Below are 22,508 nucleotides of genomic sequence, written 5' to 3'. Positions count from 1 at the left end.
AAATGGTCACTCCAAAGAGATGCTCCAGGTTTTCCAAAGGACTAGAGAAGTATGTGTGGCGTAGGAGGTCCTTCTGTCTTTGTGTTGCTTTCATTGGTTAATAAAGAAACGGCTTTGGGCCTTTTAATAGGGCAGAACTTAGGTAGGCAGGGAAAACTGAATGGCATGCTGGGAGAAAGAAGGGCAGAGTTGGAGGGTTGCCATGGATCCACCAGAGACAGATGCTGGGAATTTTACCCGGTAAGCCACTGCCACGTGGCGATACAAAAATTAATAGAAATGGGTTAAATTCAGATGTAAAAATTAGCCAGTAAGAAACTAGAACTAATGGGCCAAGCAGTGATTTAATTAATACAGTTTCTATGTGGTTATTTCGGGGCTAAGCTAGCTGGGCAGCCAGGACAAACCATGCTACATATGTGCAGTGTCTTTGCATTTAGCTATCTAGCCATTCCCTCTTGTCTATTTTGATTGGCCATTTGCCTCTGGACCTCTGGAAAACAGCAACACAATGCTGGTGGTCTGGGCTATCCTGGGTCTGCCACTGCCTAGGTTCATGGCATTGACCCAATAACCACCCAACTCCCACGCCAAACTCAAGGATTCCCAGGAATGGGCAGGAGATCACGCGCTCCCCTTCGGGCCACTTACAGAGGGACGTTGTAAGACACCCGCTGAGCCTGCATAAAGTCCTTTGGCTGGTGCTGAGCGATGACATGCCAGGTGATGCCATTGTTGACGCTGTACTGCAGCAGCACAGCCTTGTCCACTGCGTGGGGGCCGCTGAGGTCACTGTTGCAACTGTCTGTCTGGGATGTGCTCCCAATTTGTAAGACAAACATAATTTTGCTGAAAAAAAAATACAGGGGAATCAGCTTCAGATGAAAGTTGGAAACATTAAAGGAGGAAGAAGTTCTCAACCTTTGTTCTTCCTAAAGTTCGTAATTCCTGAGTTCATAGCACAATTGGGTTTAGTGGGCTCCATGTCTGGAGATTCAACCAATCGCACACAGAAGATATTCAGGAAAAAAAAAACCTGTCCTGAAAGTCTATAGTCTTTATTTCCTTTATTATCTCCCAAGCAAGACAGTGTATCATCCATCTGCAAGGCTTATACATTGTATTTATATGTTTATACATTGTATTTATATGTTTATACATTGTATTTGGACACCATAAATCAGATAGAGATGGGACTCACACAGGAGGCTTTAGTGTGGACTAAGTGTAAGTACTGCATTGAAGAGGGATTTGAGCATCCCCGGGGATTCTGGAATCAATCTGCCATGTTTACTAAGGGCTGACTGTATAATCAAAACAGATATGAATAAATAGTTCTGACTTCCAAAGATGTGTCCCTCTTTGCAGGATGCTGGAAACCCGTTTAGTATATCCCTGCCCCCAACCCTCTGTTTTCTAAACAGTCACATAGGCCAGGCAGCTGAGGACAGGAACACAGCCCCAGTCTGTGTGCTGTTTGCTTTTTATGAATCGCTCCAATCTGGACAGCATCTGGATAAGGACAAATGATCATGTCTATTTTAGGAGCCATCTTCCGGATCAGAGGAGGGAAAGCTGAAGTAGAGCCTACAGGCTCGGGCTCACTTCTCTTCTCTGCTAGGTGTCTTTCCCCAGACATCTTTCTCCTTACAGGACACAGTTATCTCTGTGTGCATGTATGAACATGACTGTGTGGTGTGTGGGTTTGTATGTAGCTGTATGGGGTGTGCATGTGCATGCATGTGTGTGGATTCCAGGGGTCGACGTCAGCTGTCTTCTAGAGTTTTGAGACAGTGTCTCTCCCTGAACCTGGGGTTTTACTGATCCAGTTAGCCTGGCTATCTTTTACTGATTCAGTTAGCCTAGCTATCTTGCAAGCACCAGGCCTCCTTTCTCTGCCTCTTCAGAGCTAGGATGACAGCTGCATGCCTACACTTGGCTTTGTGTCAGTTTGGGGGTTCAAACTCAGGTTCTCATGTTTGCATGGCAGCCTCTTTATCCACCAAGTCAACTCCTCAGCCCCGAAGACATGGATTTTAAACACAGAAGCATATCCCCATGAGGTTCCCTGCGTGACTCCTGGACACTTTTCACCGCTAAGCAGGAATTCCAGTTCAGTGCATCGCTGCCCGTAAAACTTCAGAATCTTTACCCACACCTCAGGGTCTCCCCACCTCACTTCTGTAATACACTCATGCATTTTTCGCTCACCCTGCTCTGAATTATGAACAGCCAGCTCCCATACATGTGAATAATTAAAGATCTCATCATCCTTTATTTCTATTTACTAAACTTACAGATGCTAAACTTAGGCATATATTTGCATGTATATACATATATATATGTATATGTCATATTATATTTATGAACTTGGATATGGCTAACATTAAGTTATCTATGTAGATTCTCCTCGACCATTCTTTCCGTTATGTTTAGCTATTTCTGCTATAGCATCACCACTTAACCCGTCTGTGTGGGAAGAAACAACAAAGACATCCTATCCTATGATAAATTTGTACAACGATCATTCTGAGCTGTCAGCACACACAATGGTCCTTTGATATTAAGGCTCCCTGGCTTAGTGGACATTGTTGCATGAAATTCATGATCAGGACCGGCTTGTGATCACTTCTGTGTCTTGAATACGGCACAAGGGTTTGCTCACCTTGCTCGAGTGAGATCCAGTGGCTTGGTAGCAGCTTGTCTTATCTGACAGCCATTGAAGTAGAGTGAGTCTCCGTGGGCATAGGGTGCCAGCTGTCCACAGCCACTTCCGATGGCGCCGCCCTGGATCGTTTCCCAGTTGGCTTCAGTGACTCTTGCTGATTCAAAATTATCTTTAATGTAACTTGGAAGCTCGTGACTGAAGACGGAGCAATCATCCCCTGGGGAAAAGGATCACAGGGGTTGGTATCAGCTGGAATAAACATAGTCCTCCAAGAGCACAACAATATTCAATTTCAGATTTGAGCTGCAGGTACTGCAAGAACAGTCAAGTACCAGGCTGCCTCAGACTCCCGTTTATTATGAATTTAGGTGACTGTTGACTTATGCTGAAAAAAATCCCAGTAGGTTTGAGTCAACGCTCATTAAACATGTGCACGTGAATGCACTTAATTCATCCTCTACATGCTACAGTGTCCGGCCAGGCCTGTGTGTTTACCAGTGCTGGGTCTCCGCAGGGAGCTTACACCCTGGCATAGGAAGCCAACCTAATTTCTTTTGTTCCCAGCACGATTTTGTAGGAACTAGATACACTGTGTTCTGGTTCTCATCCCACTTTCTCCTCGACGAACCCTCAGAGCAGAGTTTACATCTTAGTTCCTTACTGGATTCTAACACCTAGCACAGCCTTCCAGCAATGAAGCTGGGATAAACAAATGAACACTAAGTAAACTGGAAATGTCTCTCAGGAGCCACAAGGGTGAGACACTGGTGTATGAGACATTAAATGAGGGAATGTGTGCACGCTTATATGTCTCCTTGATTTCAACTGTACACGTGTTCTAAAGCCCACAGTAGTTCAAAATCAAAAGGCTCTAGTTCTGTTGGATCAGGGAAACCGGAAAATTCCAGACAGCTGGGCCTTTTTATGAGATGTGGGATTCATTAATTTGCCCAAAGTTAAAATTCTTCAGCTAATACCCAGACAAACTCAGATGGTCTCAGCAGCAGTGATAACAGCGGAGGAAGGAGGTAGGGAAGTAATTTTCAACACCAGAGCTGTGCCGGCGCCTACATTAATCACATCCATTTCATCTGGAGGCGAAGGAACAGCATCAACCAAGAAATTTAAATGGATGCCACTGTGGAATTCAAATATATATATATATATATATATATCCTAATATCATATTCTTGGGGAAGTTGTATAATTCTGGTCTTCTTTAGATAAATTAGCTCTGAGAACTTGGTGATTGGGCAGAAAGATCCATGATCTGGTTGTCTTTACTCGTTCTGTGACTTTTGACACATCCGTTAGCCTCTAGAGTCTTAGTTTCCTTATTGATTGAGTAGTAATGGTCATCTTGAGCACAGGGAACTTGCAGGGCTGTCATAAATTCTAAGTGGCTCCCGAGAGTGGCGACTGTCTGCGCAAATAGTAACACCAAGGCAGTGTTCACCAAGAAAGTTCAAAGATTTCTCAGCTCCGCTAAATGGCAATTTTTAAGCTACGAAGACACAGTAAGCATTCAGTGACATAGGTTGGAAATTGGAAAGTTTAGATGAAGGTAAAGCAGGACCGGCAGGTGGTTTCCTACCATGTGAGAAGCTGACAGACCCACTAACTCAAATTACTCTGGTTGTTTGATGAAGTTTTTCCCCTCTAGGTGGCGCAGTGGCCCGAGAAGCAGAGAACTCAGGCCACCAGCTAGGACTGCGGGAGGATGGAAGATGGATCCCAGGAAGAGTCTAACAGACACTGACAAAGTATTTAAAGAGATATCAGGACGAGGCTGGGAACTGAGTGTTGGGGTACGGCTGGGACAGGAAACTAATGTGAGGGACAGGGACGTCTTGAGTGGATGCATCCTGACTCATTGACTGACAAATACAATCATTACGTACGGAATTTATCAAGTTGATTTTAGTCTTTTATTTAACTCATGTATGTGAGACATCTCTCGGTATATTTGTATATGCAGGTGCAAAAGTGTGCATGCATGTGTATGCATGTATGCAGTGGCCAGGAGACAATCTTAAATGTCATCATTAGGAATTTCATCCACCTCCTTCGAGTGGGGCTCATGGATTAGTCTAGACTAGCAGCCAACTCAGCCCCAAGAAACCTTCTGTTTCTGTCCCCAGAGCTTACAATACAAGTGTGTAATGCCATGGCTGGTCTCTGTCCCCAGAGCTTACAATACAAGTGTGTAACACCATGGCTGGCCTCTGTCCCCAGTGTTTACAAGTGTGTAACACCATGGCTGCCATTTTTATATGAGTTCTGGGGATTGACCTCAGGTCCTTGAGCTTGCAAACCGAGCGTTTTTTCTGCCTGAGATATCCCTCCCAACTCTTCAGCCTACTTTTAAAACTGGGTTTCAGGAAGCAGAAGGGGAACTATTTGGGGGAAGAGGACTATATGTGTAAATATTGTAACGAAAGCCAATGTTTTGTGGGCCGGCTAAAAAGAATTTCAAAATGCTTTCAGGAGCAGATCTCAAGTCTGTATGAGAATTCATTCTAAAGATGGTAACTCAGTGGTCAAAGGTTGTCAACCTCACGCCGCTAAGCCTGATTTTTGCATCCATTTTCCTGTGTATGTGAGACAGGGAGCCCAGCACCCGGCTTCAGGAGCAGCGCAGGGTGCAGACCTTGGAAGCTCTCGTCGCAGATGCAGACGGCACCAGTGGTGCAGTAGCCATGCCCGCTGCACAGCTTGGGACAGGCTTCTCCGATGTAGACGTGGTCGATGGCCCAGCTTTGCTTCTCAGTTTCTTCCCCTTTCTGGATCCAGCGGAACTGTGTGGCACTGAGAGACCCAAGGAAAACAAAGAGAGTCAGCAGCCATTCCTCTGCCTGTCTTGTCCAGCCTCTGCCTGTGGGAACGGTGATCTGAGGAAAGAGTTCAAATCCCTACCCAAAGCACCCCAAAAGCAACGAGTTGACTCATCCTCCAGATGGGTTATGTGCCCTCATGTGTCTTTCTGAAAGCTGTATCTTCACCAAGCTTTTCCCTTCTTTTGCCTATGTGCATGCATGTGCATACCTAAGTAGGTACAAATGCATGCGTGTGCTTATATGCAATGTATACTTGTACACAATGGAAGTCAGCGGTCAGTCTCAAAGGTTGTTCCTTCTATTGAATTTTTATGAGAATTTACACACACACACACACACACACACACACACACACACACACACACACACACACACACCATTTTCCAAATCTTTCAGTGAGATGAATGCTGCCTCTGGCAATATCACATGTTGTCCTTGTTGTCTTAAACTTTCTGTAACCTGACAACCAGGAGGCATGCATGTCTGCATGACCAGCACAGCCTTTGGCGGAGCAGAACGCCACAGCAGAACTGGCCCCAACTCTAGCGCCTGTGTAGGATCTGCCATTCAGGATGTGTGAGCAGCTGTTGCACATGTATGATACGTTGTGAAAAGGAAATCTGAGCTCTGTGAATAATTTCCAAATATATTCCTTTTTTTCCCTCTTGGGACACAGAATGGCAAGAAGATGAAAGGGTCTTCAGGTTGTAGCTAAAATTCTGCCCCATCTTTCTGCATGACTGCTGAGCAGCAGTTCCCAACCTTTGGGTCACAACCCCTTCGGAGATTCCTAGGATCACTGGAAAATGTAGATATTTACATTGCAGTTCACAACAGTAGCAATTTACAGTTACGAAGTAGCAACAGAAGTAATTTTATGGTTGGGGTCCCCACAACAAGAGGAACTGATGTAAAGGGCTGCAGTAGCAGGGAGGCTGAAAACGCCGCTGTAGAGGCTGCTGGAGTCCCACTAGGATGACCCTGGCAGACAACACACCTCGAGGAGACGTGGTCCGGAAGCTGGATGGTGATCCTTTTCCAGCTTGAGCTGTTGACAGCGTTGTAAATGGTGGCTTCGTGGAACTGGAATGGGGAGCAGCCGAGGCTGTTGGAGGAGGAGGGCAGGCACTGGGTCTGCACAAGCTGCCAGGAGTCAGAGCTGCAGCAATCAAAGCCAGAAACACGCGTGATCAACACGCCAGGCAATGCCAGGCTGGGATTAAAACACATGTGATCAACACGCCAGGCAATGCCAGGCTGGGATTAAAACACATGTGACCAACACGCCAGGCAATGCCAGGCTGGGAGTAAAACACATGTGACCAACACGCCAGGCAATGCCAAGCTGGGATTAAATACTCTTTATGTGAATTTCTTTGTTTTAAAAAGATTTCTTTCTGTTTTATGTGTATGAATGTTTGCCTGCATGAATGCATGTGCACTATGTGTTTTTGCAGTTCCTGCAGAGGATGGAAGAGGCAGTCAGAGCCCTTCGGTCTGAAATTACAGACAGTTATGAGCCTCTGACATCTGGGAACTGAACCTGGGTCCTTGGGAAGAACACTCAGTTGGGAGGAAGAGAGTGGGTAGATATGATAAAAAATACCTTATATATATATGTGTGTGTGTGTGTGTGTATGAAATTCTCATAGCATAAATAAAACAAAAATAATGAAATACCTTCTCATTAGATGTGTGTTACTCTTTAAAACTACATTAGTGTATTCACAGAAACAATAAAATGATAACATGTACAAGAATGAATTCTTATACACTAAAACATACTTAGAACCAACTGACAACATAATATAATTAAGTTTTCAAAGTCCCATGTGAGGCTCCATGCACCACTGCGGTTGTTGCAGGAGTCAGGCTCCATGTACCACTGTGGGTGTGTCAGGACTCAGGCTCCATGCACTATTGCAGGTGTGTTGGGACTCAGGCTTCATGCATCATGCGGGTGTTTCAGGACTCAGGCTCCATGCACCATGCGGGTGTTGCAGGACTCAGGCTGCATGCACCATGCGGGTGTTGCAGGACTCAGGCTGCATGCACCATGCGGGTGTTGCAGGACTCAGGCTGCATGCACCATGCGGGTGTTGCAGGACTCAGGCTGCACGCACCATGCGGATGTGTCAGGAGTCAAGACTTCAGGAGCAGCTCATGCAGATTACCAACTTATTAAAAGTTTTCTGAAGTTTGGGTGAAAATGAGCAACACGACCAACACACTTCTCCGAGAACAAACTTCATGTCTTACTTATTTTTAAATATAATTCTTAGCAGCGGCCCAGTGTGAAAACTGACTTTTTTCTTTAGTTTGAAAAAAAATTGAAGACATATAGGCAAATTTTGTGCTAGTGAAATTTATATGAACATACACAAGAGCTGACAGGGCTTCCGTAGGTTGCCAGGATGCCTCAGTTTACCTAGTCCTGGGATTACAGGAACCCTAATCTCCTGAAGGTTTTCAATACTTAAAACTGCTTTCAATCCACTTTCAATATGCAAATTGCTTCTTTGCAAGTTGCTACCTTAACATTAGACATGTGTTTAAATTATGTTTTCAAGTCTGGAAGAAAGGTAAAATAATTTCACAGACCTTGCATCCTTAGTGTATTCCAGCATTACAGAGTGAAGGTCACCACACGAAGAGGCTTCACAACCCACCACAATCTAAAACAAACAGAAGCAATCAATATACAAGCGAGATTAAATGATATCCAATGTGACTAATCAGAAATCCTATTTCTCGACCTCAGGACTCTAATGGGCAATCAAATATTCAGAGAAAGTTTCACAAGCAGCCTGACGGTGCATGAAGAATTCATTCTTAGAGCTGTTAAGACATGCAGCTTTCAAAGAAGCTGAGCATTAAGGATTTTAAGGTATTATCTCTACTAATTTAACTAATAAATCATATTACATAAATTTAGATAAGCTAAATTGGCTAAAGATATTATGAAGAGAATTTATGGAAAGAAATTGAAAGTGTCTAATGCAAAACACGCCCACTGACATCTTAACTTCTTAGATGCTGCTCTTAAGTTTTCATCTGGAAGTGAAAAACAACAAATTTAATTACTTTAATATCCATTCTTGTTGCTGTCTCTCCTTTTCAGTATGTTCAGCAATTAAATGGTGGAGTCATTAATAATGCATGAACGCTAGAAAATTTGGTGACTCAATTATAAGTTCTAATAGTTGATTTAATCAACAAGTCCTTTTTTTTTTACTACTGGTATTAGGGAAGTTAGTGCTAACATTTCAGGCATAATACTCATAAATCAGACAATTACAATTCAAGGTTGGAATAAGACGCGTAGTCCAGTAATAGTAGCGGGAATCGGAAAGACACACACATAAAAGACAGTTGGTCAGATGGATTGGAAAATAATCCATCTGTTAGGTGCCTGTGAGCTGACCCTGAAGCATCTGAGGGTAGAGGTGGCAGAGAGCTGTTTAGGTAGAATCCAGAGCTCTGGGAACAAGACCGGATGCAAGTACAAAGGGGATGGAATCCTGGGGGAGATGCTTGAATGCCGAGCTGAGTTCTGCTCAGATAAACAAGCGTTTGGTCTTCACTTTCTAAAAACAGAGAGCCACTGGAGGCCTGAGGAGCGGAACGATGGACCAAGAGCCATGCTACACAAAGCTAATCTGACTCTGACATCAAAGTTAGGGATGGATGGAGAGAGATGGGGGTCAGATGGGAACTTGGCGGATATGAATGGGCGTAACAGTGCAGAGAAGATTCGTTGGGATGGGAGAAAAAAAACAGGGATTAGACGGCACAGGCAGTGAGGGGTGCTATGTGCAAAGTGAAAATTAAGACAATTTAGGACATTAAAGCTATTTAGCGGCGCAAGGCGGTGTCGTCAACAGAGAAGGGGAAATTGGAAAGAGGGGGCGGTGTCAGAGTGGAGATGGTGACTTCACCATGACACACGCTAAATCGAAGGGCCCATGTGTGAGTCGGAAATGTACAGAAACGGCTGGTGATATAGCTCAGGAGGTAACAGGCCCTGGAGCTAAGCCCAATGACCTGAATTTGACCCCTGGGGTCCACATGGTGGGGGAGAGAACTGATTCTTTCACGTTGTCTTTTGGCCTCCACATGGGCACCATGGCACGCATGTGCCATACACAGACACAGACACACACCCCAGAGAAGTAGATGAATAGCGTCACTTAAAAGGTTACTATAAAACCGAGTTGTTAGCGAGCCAGCCAAGGTTAGAGATCCAGATTTGAGACTTGTGTTTCCAGATAGGTTCCAAGCCAGAAGGTTGCATGAAATTCTCAGTGATCAAAGGCAGGGGAGAACAGGGCTCTGAGATGCACTGAGAAATGCCGATCTTGGAGGTGGAGGGAAGTAGAAGCCAAGGAGATAAAAGAACAGAACAAGGAGAGAGCTTCTCCCCAGCTGCAGAGGGTGAGGACAGTCTTGGAGGGCAGCGGTGGGGACAGACTCGGGTAGGCAGAGTCCATGGTAACCTAAATTTCAGGGGACAGATTCACTTTCATTAAAAAATTATTTTACTTGTACGTGTATGCATGGGATGGGGCAGGGAGCATATGCATGTGATTCCAGGTGCCCGTGGAAGCCAGAGATCGGATCCCCTGGAGCTGGAGTTGCAGGGGATGTGAGCTGCCCTGACATGGGTGCTGGGAACTACATTTAGGTCTTCGAGAAGAGCAGCAAGCATTCCTAACTGCTGAACCACCTATCCATTCCCCTTTTATTTTAAATAAATTGATTTTTTTGAAGAAAGAAAATTACAGAGCCCTTCGTCTCTGAGTTCCCACAACCATCCAAGGAGGACACAGTGTTGACCAGCGAGGGACCAGGAGAGGAGAACTTTGACTCTTAAAGGGCATGGCTTGGAAGCTGGTGTGGAATGACACCAGAGATGACCTTGAGGTATGATTCTTCACGTCACAGAACATTTTCTTAGGGCGTGGTAGCATTGGGAGAGCTGGTTCATCTCTAAGGGGAGTCCAACACAGAGCCAAAAATAAGCAGATTTAATTTCTGCTAAGAAGGCTGCATTGCCCTGGCTTTAATCATCCTCATGTTTCCTAATTGCTCTCCAATGTCTTTCTTTCTAACCTATTCAGTATAAAATACTAAAAAATTCTCTAGTTCTTTGAGACTTTGGGATCGGCAACTGGGCTAATGTACAGGTTTGTGAAATTGGAGATGAAGAAATATCGAAAAATTAACTGAAAAAGAATCACTGGAGAAGCAAATGGTTTAACAAGGTAGCAGGGAAGAGGAGCAGGGGGTGACGGGAGAGTCAGAGAGGGCTCCAGGCGTCTATTTAAGCTTTTCACTTTGGCAGATGAATGTATGAGCTACAACACAGCTATATTTCTTGCTATATCTTAACACCACAGATTTTTATCTACGCTCAAATAACCATACTTGAAGAAAGGCCTTTGTACAACGTTACCGCAGTCACAGTATCTTTTAATGGTCGAAATCAATCATTTGCAGTTGTCAGAACAAATCCCTCTCCCACAGCCCACATAGGAGTTGCTGCTTTCTGTATCATTTTCCCTTACTTTAAATTGCATCATGTATCCCGGCTGGATGATGAGCTCGCGGGAGGAGAGAGCATTGTGGGTCTTGTCCTTCTTTTTGTTCGGCCAGTAGAGATGGAAGGACGGGTTGCCACAGAATCCTGCTGTCCTTACTGCGTTAGGGTAAAAACTCCAATTTTCTTCATGGGAAGATCCTTCTGTTAAATAAGTGGGAAGCAATGCTGTGTGTTATTTTTCTCCAGCTGAGATGCTTAATGTTAAATTACTTTTGCGTTTAATACTGAGGGTGATTATTTATTTTATCTAACTGACTACTATATAAATTCTAGGTGAGAGTCAAGGTCAGAGCAAAACTCCTGAAGGCTGCCAGCATGACCCCTTTGCTATAAAATGGTAATTGTGTTTCTGAGTAGACTTTCTATTTCCTTCTAGGCATCTGCTGTTAAAAATTTAAAAAATGCAACATGAGAGAGAAAGACATCATGCAACGGAGTTCACATGGAGGAGTTTTTATTAGGGGGAAGGGAACAGAAAGGAGGGAAGGGGAGAGGGGAGACCGGCCTCTGGGAACAGGTGCAGAAGAGGAGAAGAGGAGAGGAGAGGATTGGAGAGGAGAGAAGAAAAGAGGAGAGGAGGGCAGGGGAGGAGAGGGGAGGAGACAGGAAGAGAGGTAGAAGATAGAGACCCGCAGAGAAGCAGAGAGAGAGAGAGAGAGAGAGAGAGAGAGAGAGAGAGAGAGAGAGAGAGAGAGAATAGAGACAGGCAGAGAAGCAGAGAGAGAAAGAGAGGGAGAGGGAGGATAGAGACAGGCAGAGAGGCAGAGAAGCAGAGAGAGAAAGAAAGAGAGAGAGAGAGAGACAGACAGACAGACAGGCAGAGACAGAGAGAGAGGAGGTGGGCAGGGCCCTTTTAGAAGGGAACGTAGTGTTCACAGGAGGCACCCTTAGTGGCTGCAGCTGAGGACATAACCTGCGAGGACCCCAAGGGCAGGCCAGCACAGATGCCTGAAAACTAACATCTGCAGTATGTGTTCTATGGTACAGAAATGACTAAAAGAGCAAAAAATTATCCAGGGTATTGCAATTCCAAACTATATGAAAACATTTTGTATTTAGCAATATTCATTAAATTCTGAACTGACAGTTCAGCACGTGACCGATGTTTTATAAACTGCAGGGCCCGACAAGAGCAAACGCAGGTTGAGCTGCATGTACCAGACCCTGCCTGTGTTCATGTGCACATTCTGGACCCATCCGACATCTGCACAGACAGCCGGCGCAGAGGATGCTGTGCGGAGCGTTCTTCTTACCATCATCGAAGGTGTCCACCAGTTGGCTTGGATTGATCTCGGCTCCACCGATCAGAATGTTGTCCAGCGCCCACTGCGCGCGCTCCACCCCGGCAACCACAATCCCGTTGCTGATCACAAAAGGCTGCCACCAGCGGAGCCGAGTTGTATTGGTGAGGGCGTCCTCAGGAAGGAGGATGTAGTCATGCCTCACAGAAATGTATTTCTGGAAATCCATCTCGTGGAGCAAAGTCCAAGTAATTCCTAGAAAGACAAAAATTCTCAGTGCAGTCACGGCTGGAAACAACCCACAAACCAGCGTCACATCGCAAGTTCAATATGCTTCCCACAGAAATCTTTATCCAGGCACAGCAAACTGAACCTGATGACAGCTTCAATACAAACTGATCATAATGGGAGGGTGTTTAGACATGCTTGATCAAAGTAAGCATATTGAAGTAAAATGATAACATCTATCTTTAAAATTCAGTTCTAGATTCTTAAGAGCTATTATTTAAAAAAAGATATACTCATGTTTCTAGATAGCAACTTCTAGTTTTAAAAATACAGCTATTAAAATTCTATATAATTTGCAACTATTTGGACCGATAAGAAGTTGGCTTTCTTGATAGACTGTGGGAAAAATGTTTAAAACAGGTGATGGGGTAGAGACAGCTGATACCCAGCTGCTGAAACATAGTTTCTTCTGGAAGACATGATTTTAAACTGCTTTCAGTTGGAATTGTTTTCATATCAACAATCTTGTCAAGTTGCTTTACTTTTAAAGACTTATTTATTTTGATTTTGTGTGTGTGAATGTTTCGCTTGAAGCCAGAAGAGACTGTTGGATCCCCTGAAACTGGGGCTGCAGATGATGGCGAGCCACCGTGTGGGGGCTGGGACTCAGCCTTGGCCCCCCCCCAAAGCACCGAGTCCGTCTATTCAGCAACTGTTTCCAACCATTCCATGGTATCCATGGCCTGATAGTTCCTTCAAAATAATACAACAGAATTTTATTAACAAGGTTTTGTTAATTCAGGATCTTTTCTTTGGGGAAGCTTTCTTTTACCCCTCTGGTATTTATGTTGTCATCGACACAAAAAGGGTTTTAGAACTTTGTTTCTGAGACAGGGTCTGGCTATGTGATGCAGGCTGTCCTACAAGACCAGGCTGGTCTCCAATTCACAGAGCTCTGCCTGCCTCTGCCTCCCGAGTGCTGGGATTAAAGGCATATACCACTTTGCTGGGCCTAGGATTCCTTTGAAATCCTATTTCACTCAGAACATCATTCAAAATTTGTTTTTTAATTCTCTTACAAAAAAATCTATTTTAAAAGAGGACATGGGGCAACCAGGGAAGAGGTATGTTAGAGTACGTGGGTGGGGTGGGAGGGTGGGGGTGGAAGGGGGATGGCAGGTGGGAGGGAGTGTGGGGGGGAAATGGAGGGGGAGAGGTGGGTTGTGGATAGGTAAAGATACACCATATCCAAGTATTTCCCAGAATAAATGAAAACAAATTCTATTAAAAACCCTTTTATTAGCCGGGTGCTTGTGGCACATGCCTTTAATCCCAGCACTCCGGAGACAGAGGCAGGCAGATCTATGTGAGTTCGAGGCCAGCCTGGTCTACAAGAGCTAGTTCCAGGACAGGCTCCAAAGCCACAGAGAAACCCTGTCTCGAAAAAAAAAAAAAAAAAAAAAAAGAAAAGAAAAGAAAAAAAAAACCTTTTATTTTATTTTTTAATGGGATCTCTCTCTCAACCCCTTGTGGAAGGGCAGCTTTTGCCTAAAAGTAGTCCCTGAATAGGACGCGCAACACGAGCTGGACATGCTGCTTTGCAGTGGAGGTCTTCATGACTATGACCGCCAGCAAAGCTCGGCAGAGACGTTTCTGAGGGGCGCGGGGTGGAGCGTGGGCATGCGCTCTGAAACAGACCTCCATCCTTGGAGTAATCCAGCAGTACTCCTTCCTTCCGGCAGACGGGCCGATGGCAAGAGGTCATGTTGTTCTCGCTGCCGATGCGCCCCCAGTACTGTAGGAACCTAAGCGAAAGCGCATATACTCGGTCAGAATGGCGGACCGGAGCGCAGAGGCCGCTCAGGGGCTGAGTAATCGCATCCACACGTGTTCAGCACTCTGTGTGGCGTGAGTCTGCAAAGCTGGGATAGAAGGCTGAGAGTGTGACTTACTTTGCACCTCTGAGATCTAAGTCTTGAGTGATAGCCTGTCTCACGGTGGAGCCCCCAAAATAGAGCGCGGTGTTCTCGGCGAGAATCCCACACTCCGTGCAGGTGCTTCCGCCTTCTAAGGACATCCAGAGGTCAGGCTTGATTTCCTCGCTGTCAAAGCGCTCCTTCAGGAAGGTCTGCGGAGTTCCATAGAGCGTGGTTAGACAGAACAATTTCAGGTAGAACGATGGTACTTTATCTAATCCACTTGCTTGGACTTAGAATAATAGAACCGATTTCAGAGTTTTTTCAAAGATATGTTTGAAAGTCGGAAGGTTATGCTCACAATTTGACTTTCTACCATTTACTGAAGATAATTTAAACCGATTAAATAAAAATTTAATACTCAGACTTTTATTTTTTTAACTATGAAATACAAACTTTTATTCGAACACACATTAAAACGTAGATTCAAAGTCAACGTGTCATTATCTTTTTAATATAATGTTAGTAAGCGCAGAATCAGAGTAACTTAAATGATGGCTAGATTCGTGAAACAATCTTTTCCTGTTCAGAGACATCCAGCTGTCCTGGAAACATAATACCTAAAACCAAACACATAAATACTGTTTCTTATTCACTGGCCTTTAAGCTCTGAGATTTTATTTTATCCAAAGAGTAAATATAATAAATATCAACATGATTTTATCTGATGATTAGGGGACATAGAGCTACAACTGCAGTAAAAGCAATCTCTATATGCACCCCTGTCTACATGTCTCCAGTTCTGTAGGAGGATTCTGTCTTGTGCAGCTAAATGTTTAAATAAAGTCTCATTTGCTCAAACTCGCAACAATCAGCCCTATAATTAAAGGCATGCAAACATAAGCCAGCCTCACTTTGCTTCACTAGTGGTGAGAAAATGAGCACGGTTTTTATAAATGATTGTTCGTATGCAAGAACACGAGCCAGAAATGCACAGTTAACCGCACATGCCCTCATTAGAGGACCGAACTGGAGTTCAGTATGATTTCTTCTCCGAGAGACACTAATGAAATTTGAATGTTCACATGAAGTCTTAGGTTTTTTTCCCCCCTTTAGACATAAATGAGCAATGTCCTCAAATTTTCTTTTCACTATTTACTAGGTTTCAATTACATGAACTTTTTTGAGGGAGGATCTCCTACGATAATTCAGGCTGGCCTGGAACTCAATGGGAGTCAGGATCACAGTGGGGGGCTACTATGTCTGGCAACTGTACTGTTTCAGCTGAGGCGTCTTTCTGCTATTACAATGATGTATGTGCTCTATGTTCTATGACAATGTGTTCAGAAACCGCATTAACTTTACATATTGAATATAATAGCTAATGTGTCAAAAATGACGATGCAGCTACCACGCAGCCACATTTGAGTAGTTAATGAATTAATTAGATCATAAGATTTCTGGGTAAACATTTGAGCACTGTGTAAGCATGCTTGAAAATTCGGTCTGTGGGGCTACCTGTAATATTTGCTTCATTTGATAAGAATAACAACAACACCTTGTATCCGTTAAAAAGGAGCATCTTTAAAAGGGCTAAATACTGACTTTAAACAGTGTTTTGCTTTTAAAGAAAAAAAGCTGGGCACAGTGGCACATGCCTTTAATTCGAGAACTTGAGAAACAAAGTGAGGTGGATCTCTATGAGTTTGAGGCCAACCTGGTGTACACAGCTAGTTTAGGCCAGTCAGGGCTACACAGTGAGACAGATAGGGAAGGGGTGGGCAGGGGGAAGGGAAGAGACAGACAAATGGGGGAACGGACATGCTGGCTACAGATTACTGGCCTCATGTATGAAAACCGGCCACAGGACAGCCTGCGGGTGAAGGGTTCGACGGTACCTTCAGCGTGTGAGTTAAGTAGCAGTTTGGCCCCGAGTACCCTGGGTCACAGATGCACTGTTCCTTCAGACAGTCGCCGTGGCCTCGGCAGTTGTCCAAGCAGCCAGGGCCAAGGTAGAAATTGTCGATTGCCCACTGCACATCTGAGTACTTTTGGTAGAACCGAAACCTTACGGGACTGTTGGCCAAAGCAGAGGAGAGAAAAGCAAAAATTAACGTTACCCAGAGCTATTTTACCGCACACGTGTGCTCCGTGCTTGGGAGACAGAAGCACTTAAGGCATTTATTCTCCATGGATGGAATGAGGTCATAAAAATGCTTCCCGACCACTTCCAATTTCCAGTAGCGGAACCGTGCGCCGCTTTCAACTTGTGAAACAAATAAAAACCAGTGGGGACTTTTAAGTAAGAGATTATTTTACAGTTTCACCTGTAAATATGAGCCAGATTCCTTTTTCTTGTTCATAAAGTTGAGTTTTAGGGTTTGTGTACAAAGTAATGCATCCCATCACGGCGCCGTCTTACCAACGCAACGCTACGCTTTGTGCTCGTTCACCCTCCTCCCTGGCCGTCCTCCCTCAAGCTCTCTCTCCCTCCTCTGGCCACTTCCCTTTCTTCTTCTAGTGATTTCCAACTTCTAATTTGTTAAATGTATTTCTCTACCTTTAACTGTCTACACTTTCCTTGGAGGCCTCCTCCATGATCTCCTTTTTAGCTTGTGACCCTTCCCCACAGTGCAGACACCAAAGTTTTAAATTGAGGTTCGACAGGTGATAGAAAACCTGCACTGTTTGACTTATTCTGCTAAGCATAATGATTTCCATTGCATCATTTCCTGAAAATGTCATGATTTAATTTCTCTTGGTAGCTGCATAAAATTTCATCATCTGTCTGTACCACCTTGACACATCTATTCATCATTTTATATGTATAGGTGTTCTGCATGCACACGTATGTAATACTCGTAGAGGCCAGAAGAGGGCCCTGGAGATCCAGTGAGTGCTGGGAACCGAACCTGGGGTTCTCTGGAGGAGCACCCAGTATTTTCAACTGTTGAGTCCTCTCTCCAGTCCTGTACCCCATCTTTCTTGGTTCTGTTTCTTCATTATTATGAGCAAGGTATCTACAAACAAGGATTTGCAAGGATCTCTGTGGTATGTTGTTGGAGCATCCCTTTATTATATTCCCTAGAGTGGTATAGTTGGGTGATATGGTAGTTTTCAATGTTTTGAGGAGTCTGCATATTGATTTCTATTATGGCTATGAAAGTTTAAGCCCCAAACAACAATGAATATTAGTTCTTCATAACTTCATAGTCCTCCAGTATCATTTGATGCCATTGCTTAAAAATATATTTTACATCTTATCTTCTATCTGTCTATCTATCTATCTATCTACCTACCTATCTATCATCTATCTACCTACCTCTGTCTATTTATCAACTATCTATCTATTATCTATCTATCCATCTATCTATCTATTATCTATCACCTATCTGTCTATCAATCATCTATCTTCCTATCATCTATCTATCTACCTATAATCTATCTATTATCTACCTATCTATCTATTTATCAACTATCTATTATCTATCTATTATCTATCACCTAACTATCATCTATCAATCTATCATCTATCAATCTATCATCTATCTATCTATCTATTATTTATCACCTATCATCTATCTATCTACCTATAATCTCTATCTATCTATCTTATCTGTCTGTCTGTCTGTCTGTCTGTCTATCTACCTACCTATCTATCTATTCATCCATTTATTATCTATCACCTATCATCTATCTATCTACCTATAATCTCTCTCTATCTATCTTATCTGTCTGTCTGTCTGTCTGTCTGTCTATCTACCTACCTATCTATCTATTCATCCATTTATTATCTATCACCTATCATCTATCTATCTACCTATAATCTCTCTCTATCTATCTTATCTGTCTGTCTGTCTGTCTATCTACCTACCTATCTATCTATTCATCCATTTATTATCTATCACCTATCATCTATCTATCTACCTATAATCTCTCTCTATCTTATCTGTCTGTCTGTCTGTCTATCTACCTACCTATCTATCTATTCATCCATTTATTATCTATCACCTATCATCTATCTATCTACCTATAATCTCTCTCTATCTATCTTATCTGTCTGTCTGTCTGTCTATCTACCTACCTATCTATCTATTCATCCATTTATTATCTATCACCTATCATCTATCTACCTATAATCTATCTATTATCTACCTATCTGTCCATTTATCAACTATCTATTATCTATCTATCTATCTATCTATTATCTATCACCTATCATCTATCTATCTACCTATAATCTATCTCTCTCTATCTATCTTATCTATCTATCTATCTATCTATCTATCTATCTATCTATCTATCTATCATCTGTCTATCATCTATCTGACCTCTGTGTGTGTCACAGTGTGCCTGTGGGTTCCAAGGGTGAACTTCTGATCTTCAAACGTGGTGGCAAGTGGATTTACCCACGGAGCCAGCTTGCGTATTTTCATTTGCTATCTCAATGCCATTTTGACCGGAGTGACATGGAGTCTCAAAGCAGTCTTAATGTACATTTTCCTGATGACGAAGGACATTGAAATCTTTTTTCAAATAGTTATTGGCATTGTGTTTGTGTTTCTTCTTTTGAGAATTATCTATTCTGTTCACTGGCCCATTTATTGATTGGATGAGCAAAAGAGCTGAATGCCAGTGGTTGTGGGAGCATTGTGATTGCCGAATTACATTTCTGAAGTTGTACAGGCGAGTGGAGCCTATGACAGTCTTGTTAGCACGCACGCAGCCCGCAGGCACTTAGGAAACAGTAGCTTCTCAATTCCTTGAAGATTATCAATAGTCTCAAAGTAACTGTAGTAATTAGAAAACAATTTTGAAAGGGTGATATAAAAGACAATTTCCCAGAGATTTTTAATTTCATCATTGTTCTTCTATGTCTTCTGGGTAAAAAAAAAAGCTCTAATTAAGCTTATATTAAAATAAAGTGTATTAAAGAACTTTCTAGGGCGATTTAAATGTTCTGCATCTCCTTTTATGTGGTGGGTACATGAGTCACATGACAGTAAAAGTCCTTCATCTGAACAAGTGCTACGTTTGTACACTGTGTAAATTATATATAGAATGTATGTGTATACGATAATATGCACACATAAGAGACACACAAACAGAGACAGGGAGACAGAAAGGAGAGAGGAGAGAGAGCGCATAGGAGGCACAAACGAATCATCCATCGTGGAGTCCCCAGCATGCATTCTGTCCCACATGACTCACTGAGGGATGATCATTTTAATATAATTTCCCAATCATTAAGTGATTTAGGAACGGCCTAATTTGTACCAATGGGATTCAAGGAGGTGGTTGTTCTGGATCTCTGAGAAAGAAAAACAACCCTCTCTCTCCCACTGGACACAGGTAAGGGAACATTTCTGGCAGCCATCTTATATTCAACGGGGGACCCTCTTCAAGCTGAGAACAAGTCCTGTGCCATCATTAGAGGGAGAAGAGAGCAAGACAACGGTGTCCTTGAAATCATTTAAGAATACATAGAATATTGCTATTATATTTATTTGTGTATGTGTATGTCAGGATGTGGGTGTGTAGTCCCAGGGATCTCACTCTGGCTATCAGATTTGGCAGAAAACGTCCTTATCTCCCGGCCATTTCAATGAACCTTAAAACCATTCTTAAATATACAAACCAACCAGTCCTAGAGTCTACTCATCTTTACATTTTTGCTATAGATAAAATGTGTTTTAAAAAAGAGCTTTAATTTCCATTATGTGTATCTGCACACGTTTGTGTGTGGACTTTGTGTACGTGTGTGCAGTATCAGCAGGGACCAGAAGAGGGCAGCAGATCCTCTGAACCTGGAGCTATGGGGTTGTGAGCCATCCAATGTGGGTGCTGGGAACCAAACTGGGGTCGGCTGCTGAGCTGTCTCTCGAACACTAGAATACTTCATTTTTAAGTGAGTCACCGTAGGTTGGGGTTTGATCTGGTCCAGGAAACTGATGGTGTCATCAACAGGACTGGACAGGCTGTGCACACCGCTCTGTTCAGAGGCTCAGTCCTGCTCATAAATCATGATCTGTTTCAGCAGAAGCCGTTGTACATAGCCAGACTCTGTGACTAATCTAGTAGAAGCACGCCTGTCATTTTGCTTAATGCACCTCTTTTCTTAATTTTACAGTGGATGGGAATTTTTGAAATCTCCCTAAATTATCTACAGACTTCCCAGAACACCATTTAATGGCCATGATCGCCACTGATCCAGGCTTACTGGGTTTCACTGCGGGTGCAGAACGCAGTGCTCCATGGTCAGAGAAAGATAAGACCCAAGAGCCACCTGACACACATGGCCTGAAGTTAGAAGGTGTGAAGCTAGTATGAGTTGTGATTTGCTCCTTGCTCTCTCAAGGATTCGGGCGACATCTTTATGTTGGATTACAGTCTGCAAGGCCAGTAGGGTAGTTAAGATGAGTCTTTGTATCTGGCTCCGAGGCAAGCATTTTTTTGTTCTGTTCCTACTTGACGGCCCTAGGGTTTAGGAAAGAGGAGGACATGACAGGGCCATTCACTGAGGACCAAGCCCTCAAGTCTAAGGATTACAGAAGTATGTTCATCATGGTAGTCACCAACCAGGGACTCCAGAGTTAGGTCAGAAGAATGTTCATCATGGTAGTCACCAACCGGGGACTCCAGAGTTAGGGCAGAAGAAAGTTTGTCATGGTAGTCACCAACCAGGGACTCCAGAGTTAGAGCAGAAGAGAGCACTTTACCCATAATGATATATAATCTGATACTAGACAGCAGTCCCCATGTTTGCCTTCTGGATGTTTGTAGCCATGTTTTATTTTAATTTTCAACTTACTTTCCCACTAAGCTTTCAGGAAGTGGGTAGGTGATCCTTTTCCAACCCTTCGTCGGGAAGAACACAGAAGGCTGTGAGACAATTCCAGAGCATTTTGGATCGGCAGGCAAGCATTGAGGGACTAGGTAGTTCCAGCTCACACCAAAGTCAGTAGAGTACTGCACATGGATTTGATTCTGGGCAATCTTTTCAGACACTTTGCATCCAACAGAGATCTAATAGTCAGAAAATGAAGACTGTCAAGGCATTAAAACCGTATTAACATATTTCATCTCCAAAGAATTGGCAGTAGAGGGGCACAGATCCCTTGATATCTACCGCCCTATATTTTCAAGTGCGTTATTTGTTCTGTTGATGAGCAGGGGACATTGGCATGGTTACTCAAGGTGACAAAGCGTAGAGAGTGCCAAGGACATTGTGTAAGGATTTGGGAGAGAAGCCGATACCTGTGCCCCTGCCACGCTGGCTGGGTTCCTGGGAAGGCCTGTGCCCACACTTACAAATGGTTTTGTTAATGGCCTGGCACTTAGGTATGGTAGAACACCCGACCAAAAAGGATTGCTAGCAGCCTTACTGATGTTCCTATTTTGTCATATGATTTATAATTCTCAATAAATCACTTTCGCCTGCAAGCAAGGTGCAGTGAAGCGACAAGAGAAACACAATGCCTCTCACACAGCCACAGCCACAATGTGTCAGATCTGCAGACACAGGGGGATTCGGTAGACAGAACACAGAGGAAGAAATGCTGGCCCAAATGCTCCCCAAAGCTGCTCTTGGCATGAATTCTAACCATGCTGTTATAGTCTGTAATTTTTGTTCCACAGAAACATCTTAACAGCTTCTAGAAAAAGCAGAAATAACCATTATAGATTTAGTCTTGTAAGAAATAATTTAACTTTTGTTTTGCTTTTGAGGCAGGATTTCACTATGTAGCCCTAGCTGGCCTGGAACTCGCGATATAGATCAGGCTAGCCTTGAACTCACAGAGATCCAGTTGCCTCTGCTTCCTGAGTGCCTGAATTAAAGGAGGGCACCAACACATCAAGTCAACATCCTTTTTTTTTTTAAAAAAATATTTATTTATTTATTCATGTACTTTATGCATATGAATGCTCTATTTGCATATATACCTGTGTGGCAGAAGAGGGCATCAGAACACATTATAGATGGCTGTGAGCCATTATGTGGATGCTGGGAATTGC

General features: G+C 43.4%; 1 protein-coding gene across 2 annotated transcripts in view; it reads right to left on the bottom strand.

Annotated features, from left to right (window-relative positions):
* Positions 1–22,508, bottom strand: part of Reln (reelin) — a 433,437-nt gene that overhangs the window by 9,956 nt on the left and 400,973 nt on the right. For both annotated transcript variants that reach the window (XM_087902405.1, XM_087902404.1), the window contains exons 52-62: positions 21,304–21,518; positions 16,391–16,568; positions 14,529–14,704; positions 14,275–14,381; positions 12,361–12,603; positions 11,073–11,248; positions 8,107–8,180; positions 6,503–6,664; positions 5,319–5,476; positions 2,666–2,885; positions 652–849 (exon numbers count right to left, since the gene is read on the bottom strand). In XM_087902405.1, coding sequence (XP_087758531.1) covers positions 652–849; positions 2,666–2,885; positions 5,319–5,476; positions 6,503–6,664; positions 8,107–8,180; positions 11,073–11,248; positions 12,361–12,603; positions 14,275–14,381; positions 14,529–14,704; positions 16,391–16,568; positions 21,304–21,518 — 1,907 coding nt within the window. The remainder of the gene's footprint in view (positions 1–651; positions 850–2,665; positions 2,886–5,318; positions 5,477–6,502; positions 6,665–8,106; positions 8,181–11,072; positions 11,249–12,360; positions 12,604–14,274; positions 14,382–14,528; positions 14,705–16,390; positions 16,569–21,303; positions 21,519–22,508) is intronic.

The sequence above is a fragment of the Myodes glareolus genome, chromosome 27 (assembly GCF_982192425.1).
Source record: "Myodes glareolus chromosome 27, mMyoGla1.1, whole genome shotgun sequence".
Classification (NCBI taxonomy): domain Eukaryota; kingdom Metazoa; phylum Chordata; class Mammalia; order Rodentia; family Cricetidae; genus Myodes; species Myodes glareolus.
Note: the sequence above shows the minus strand (reverse complement) of the source record. Positions and strands in the feature narration are given on the sequence as shown.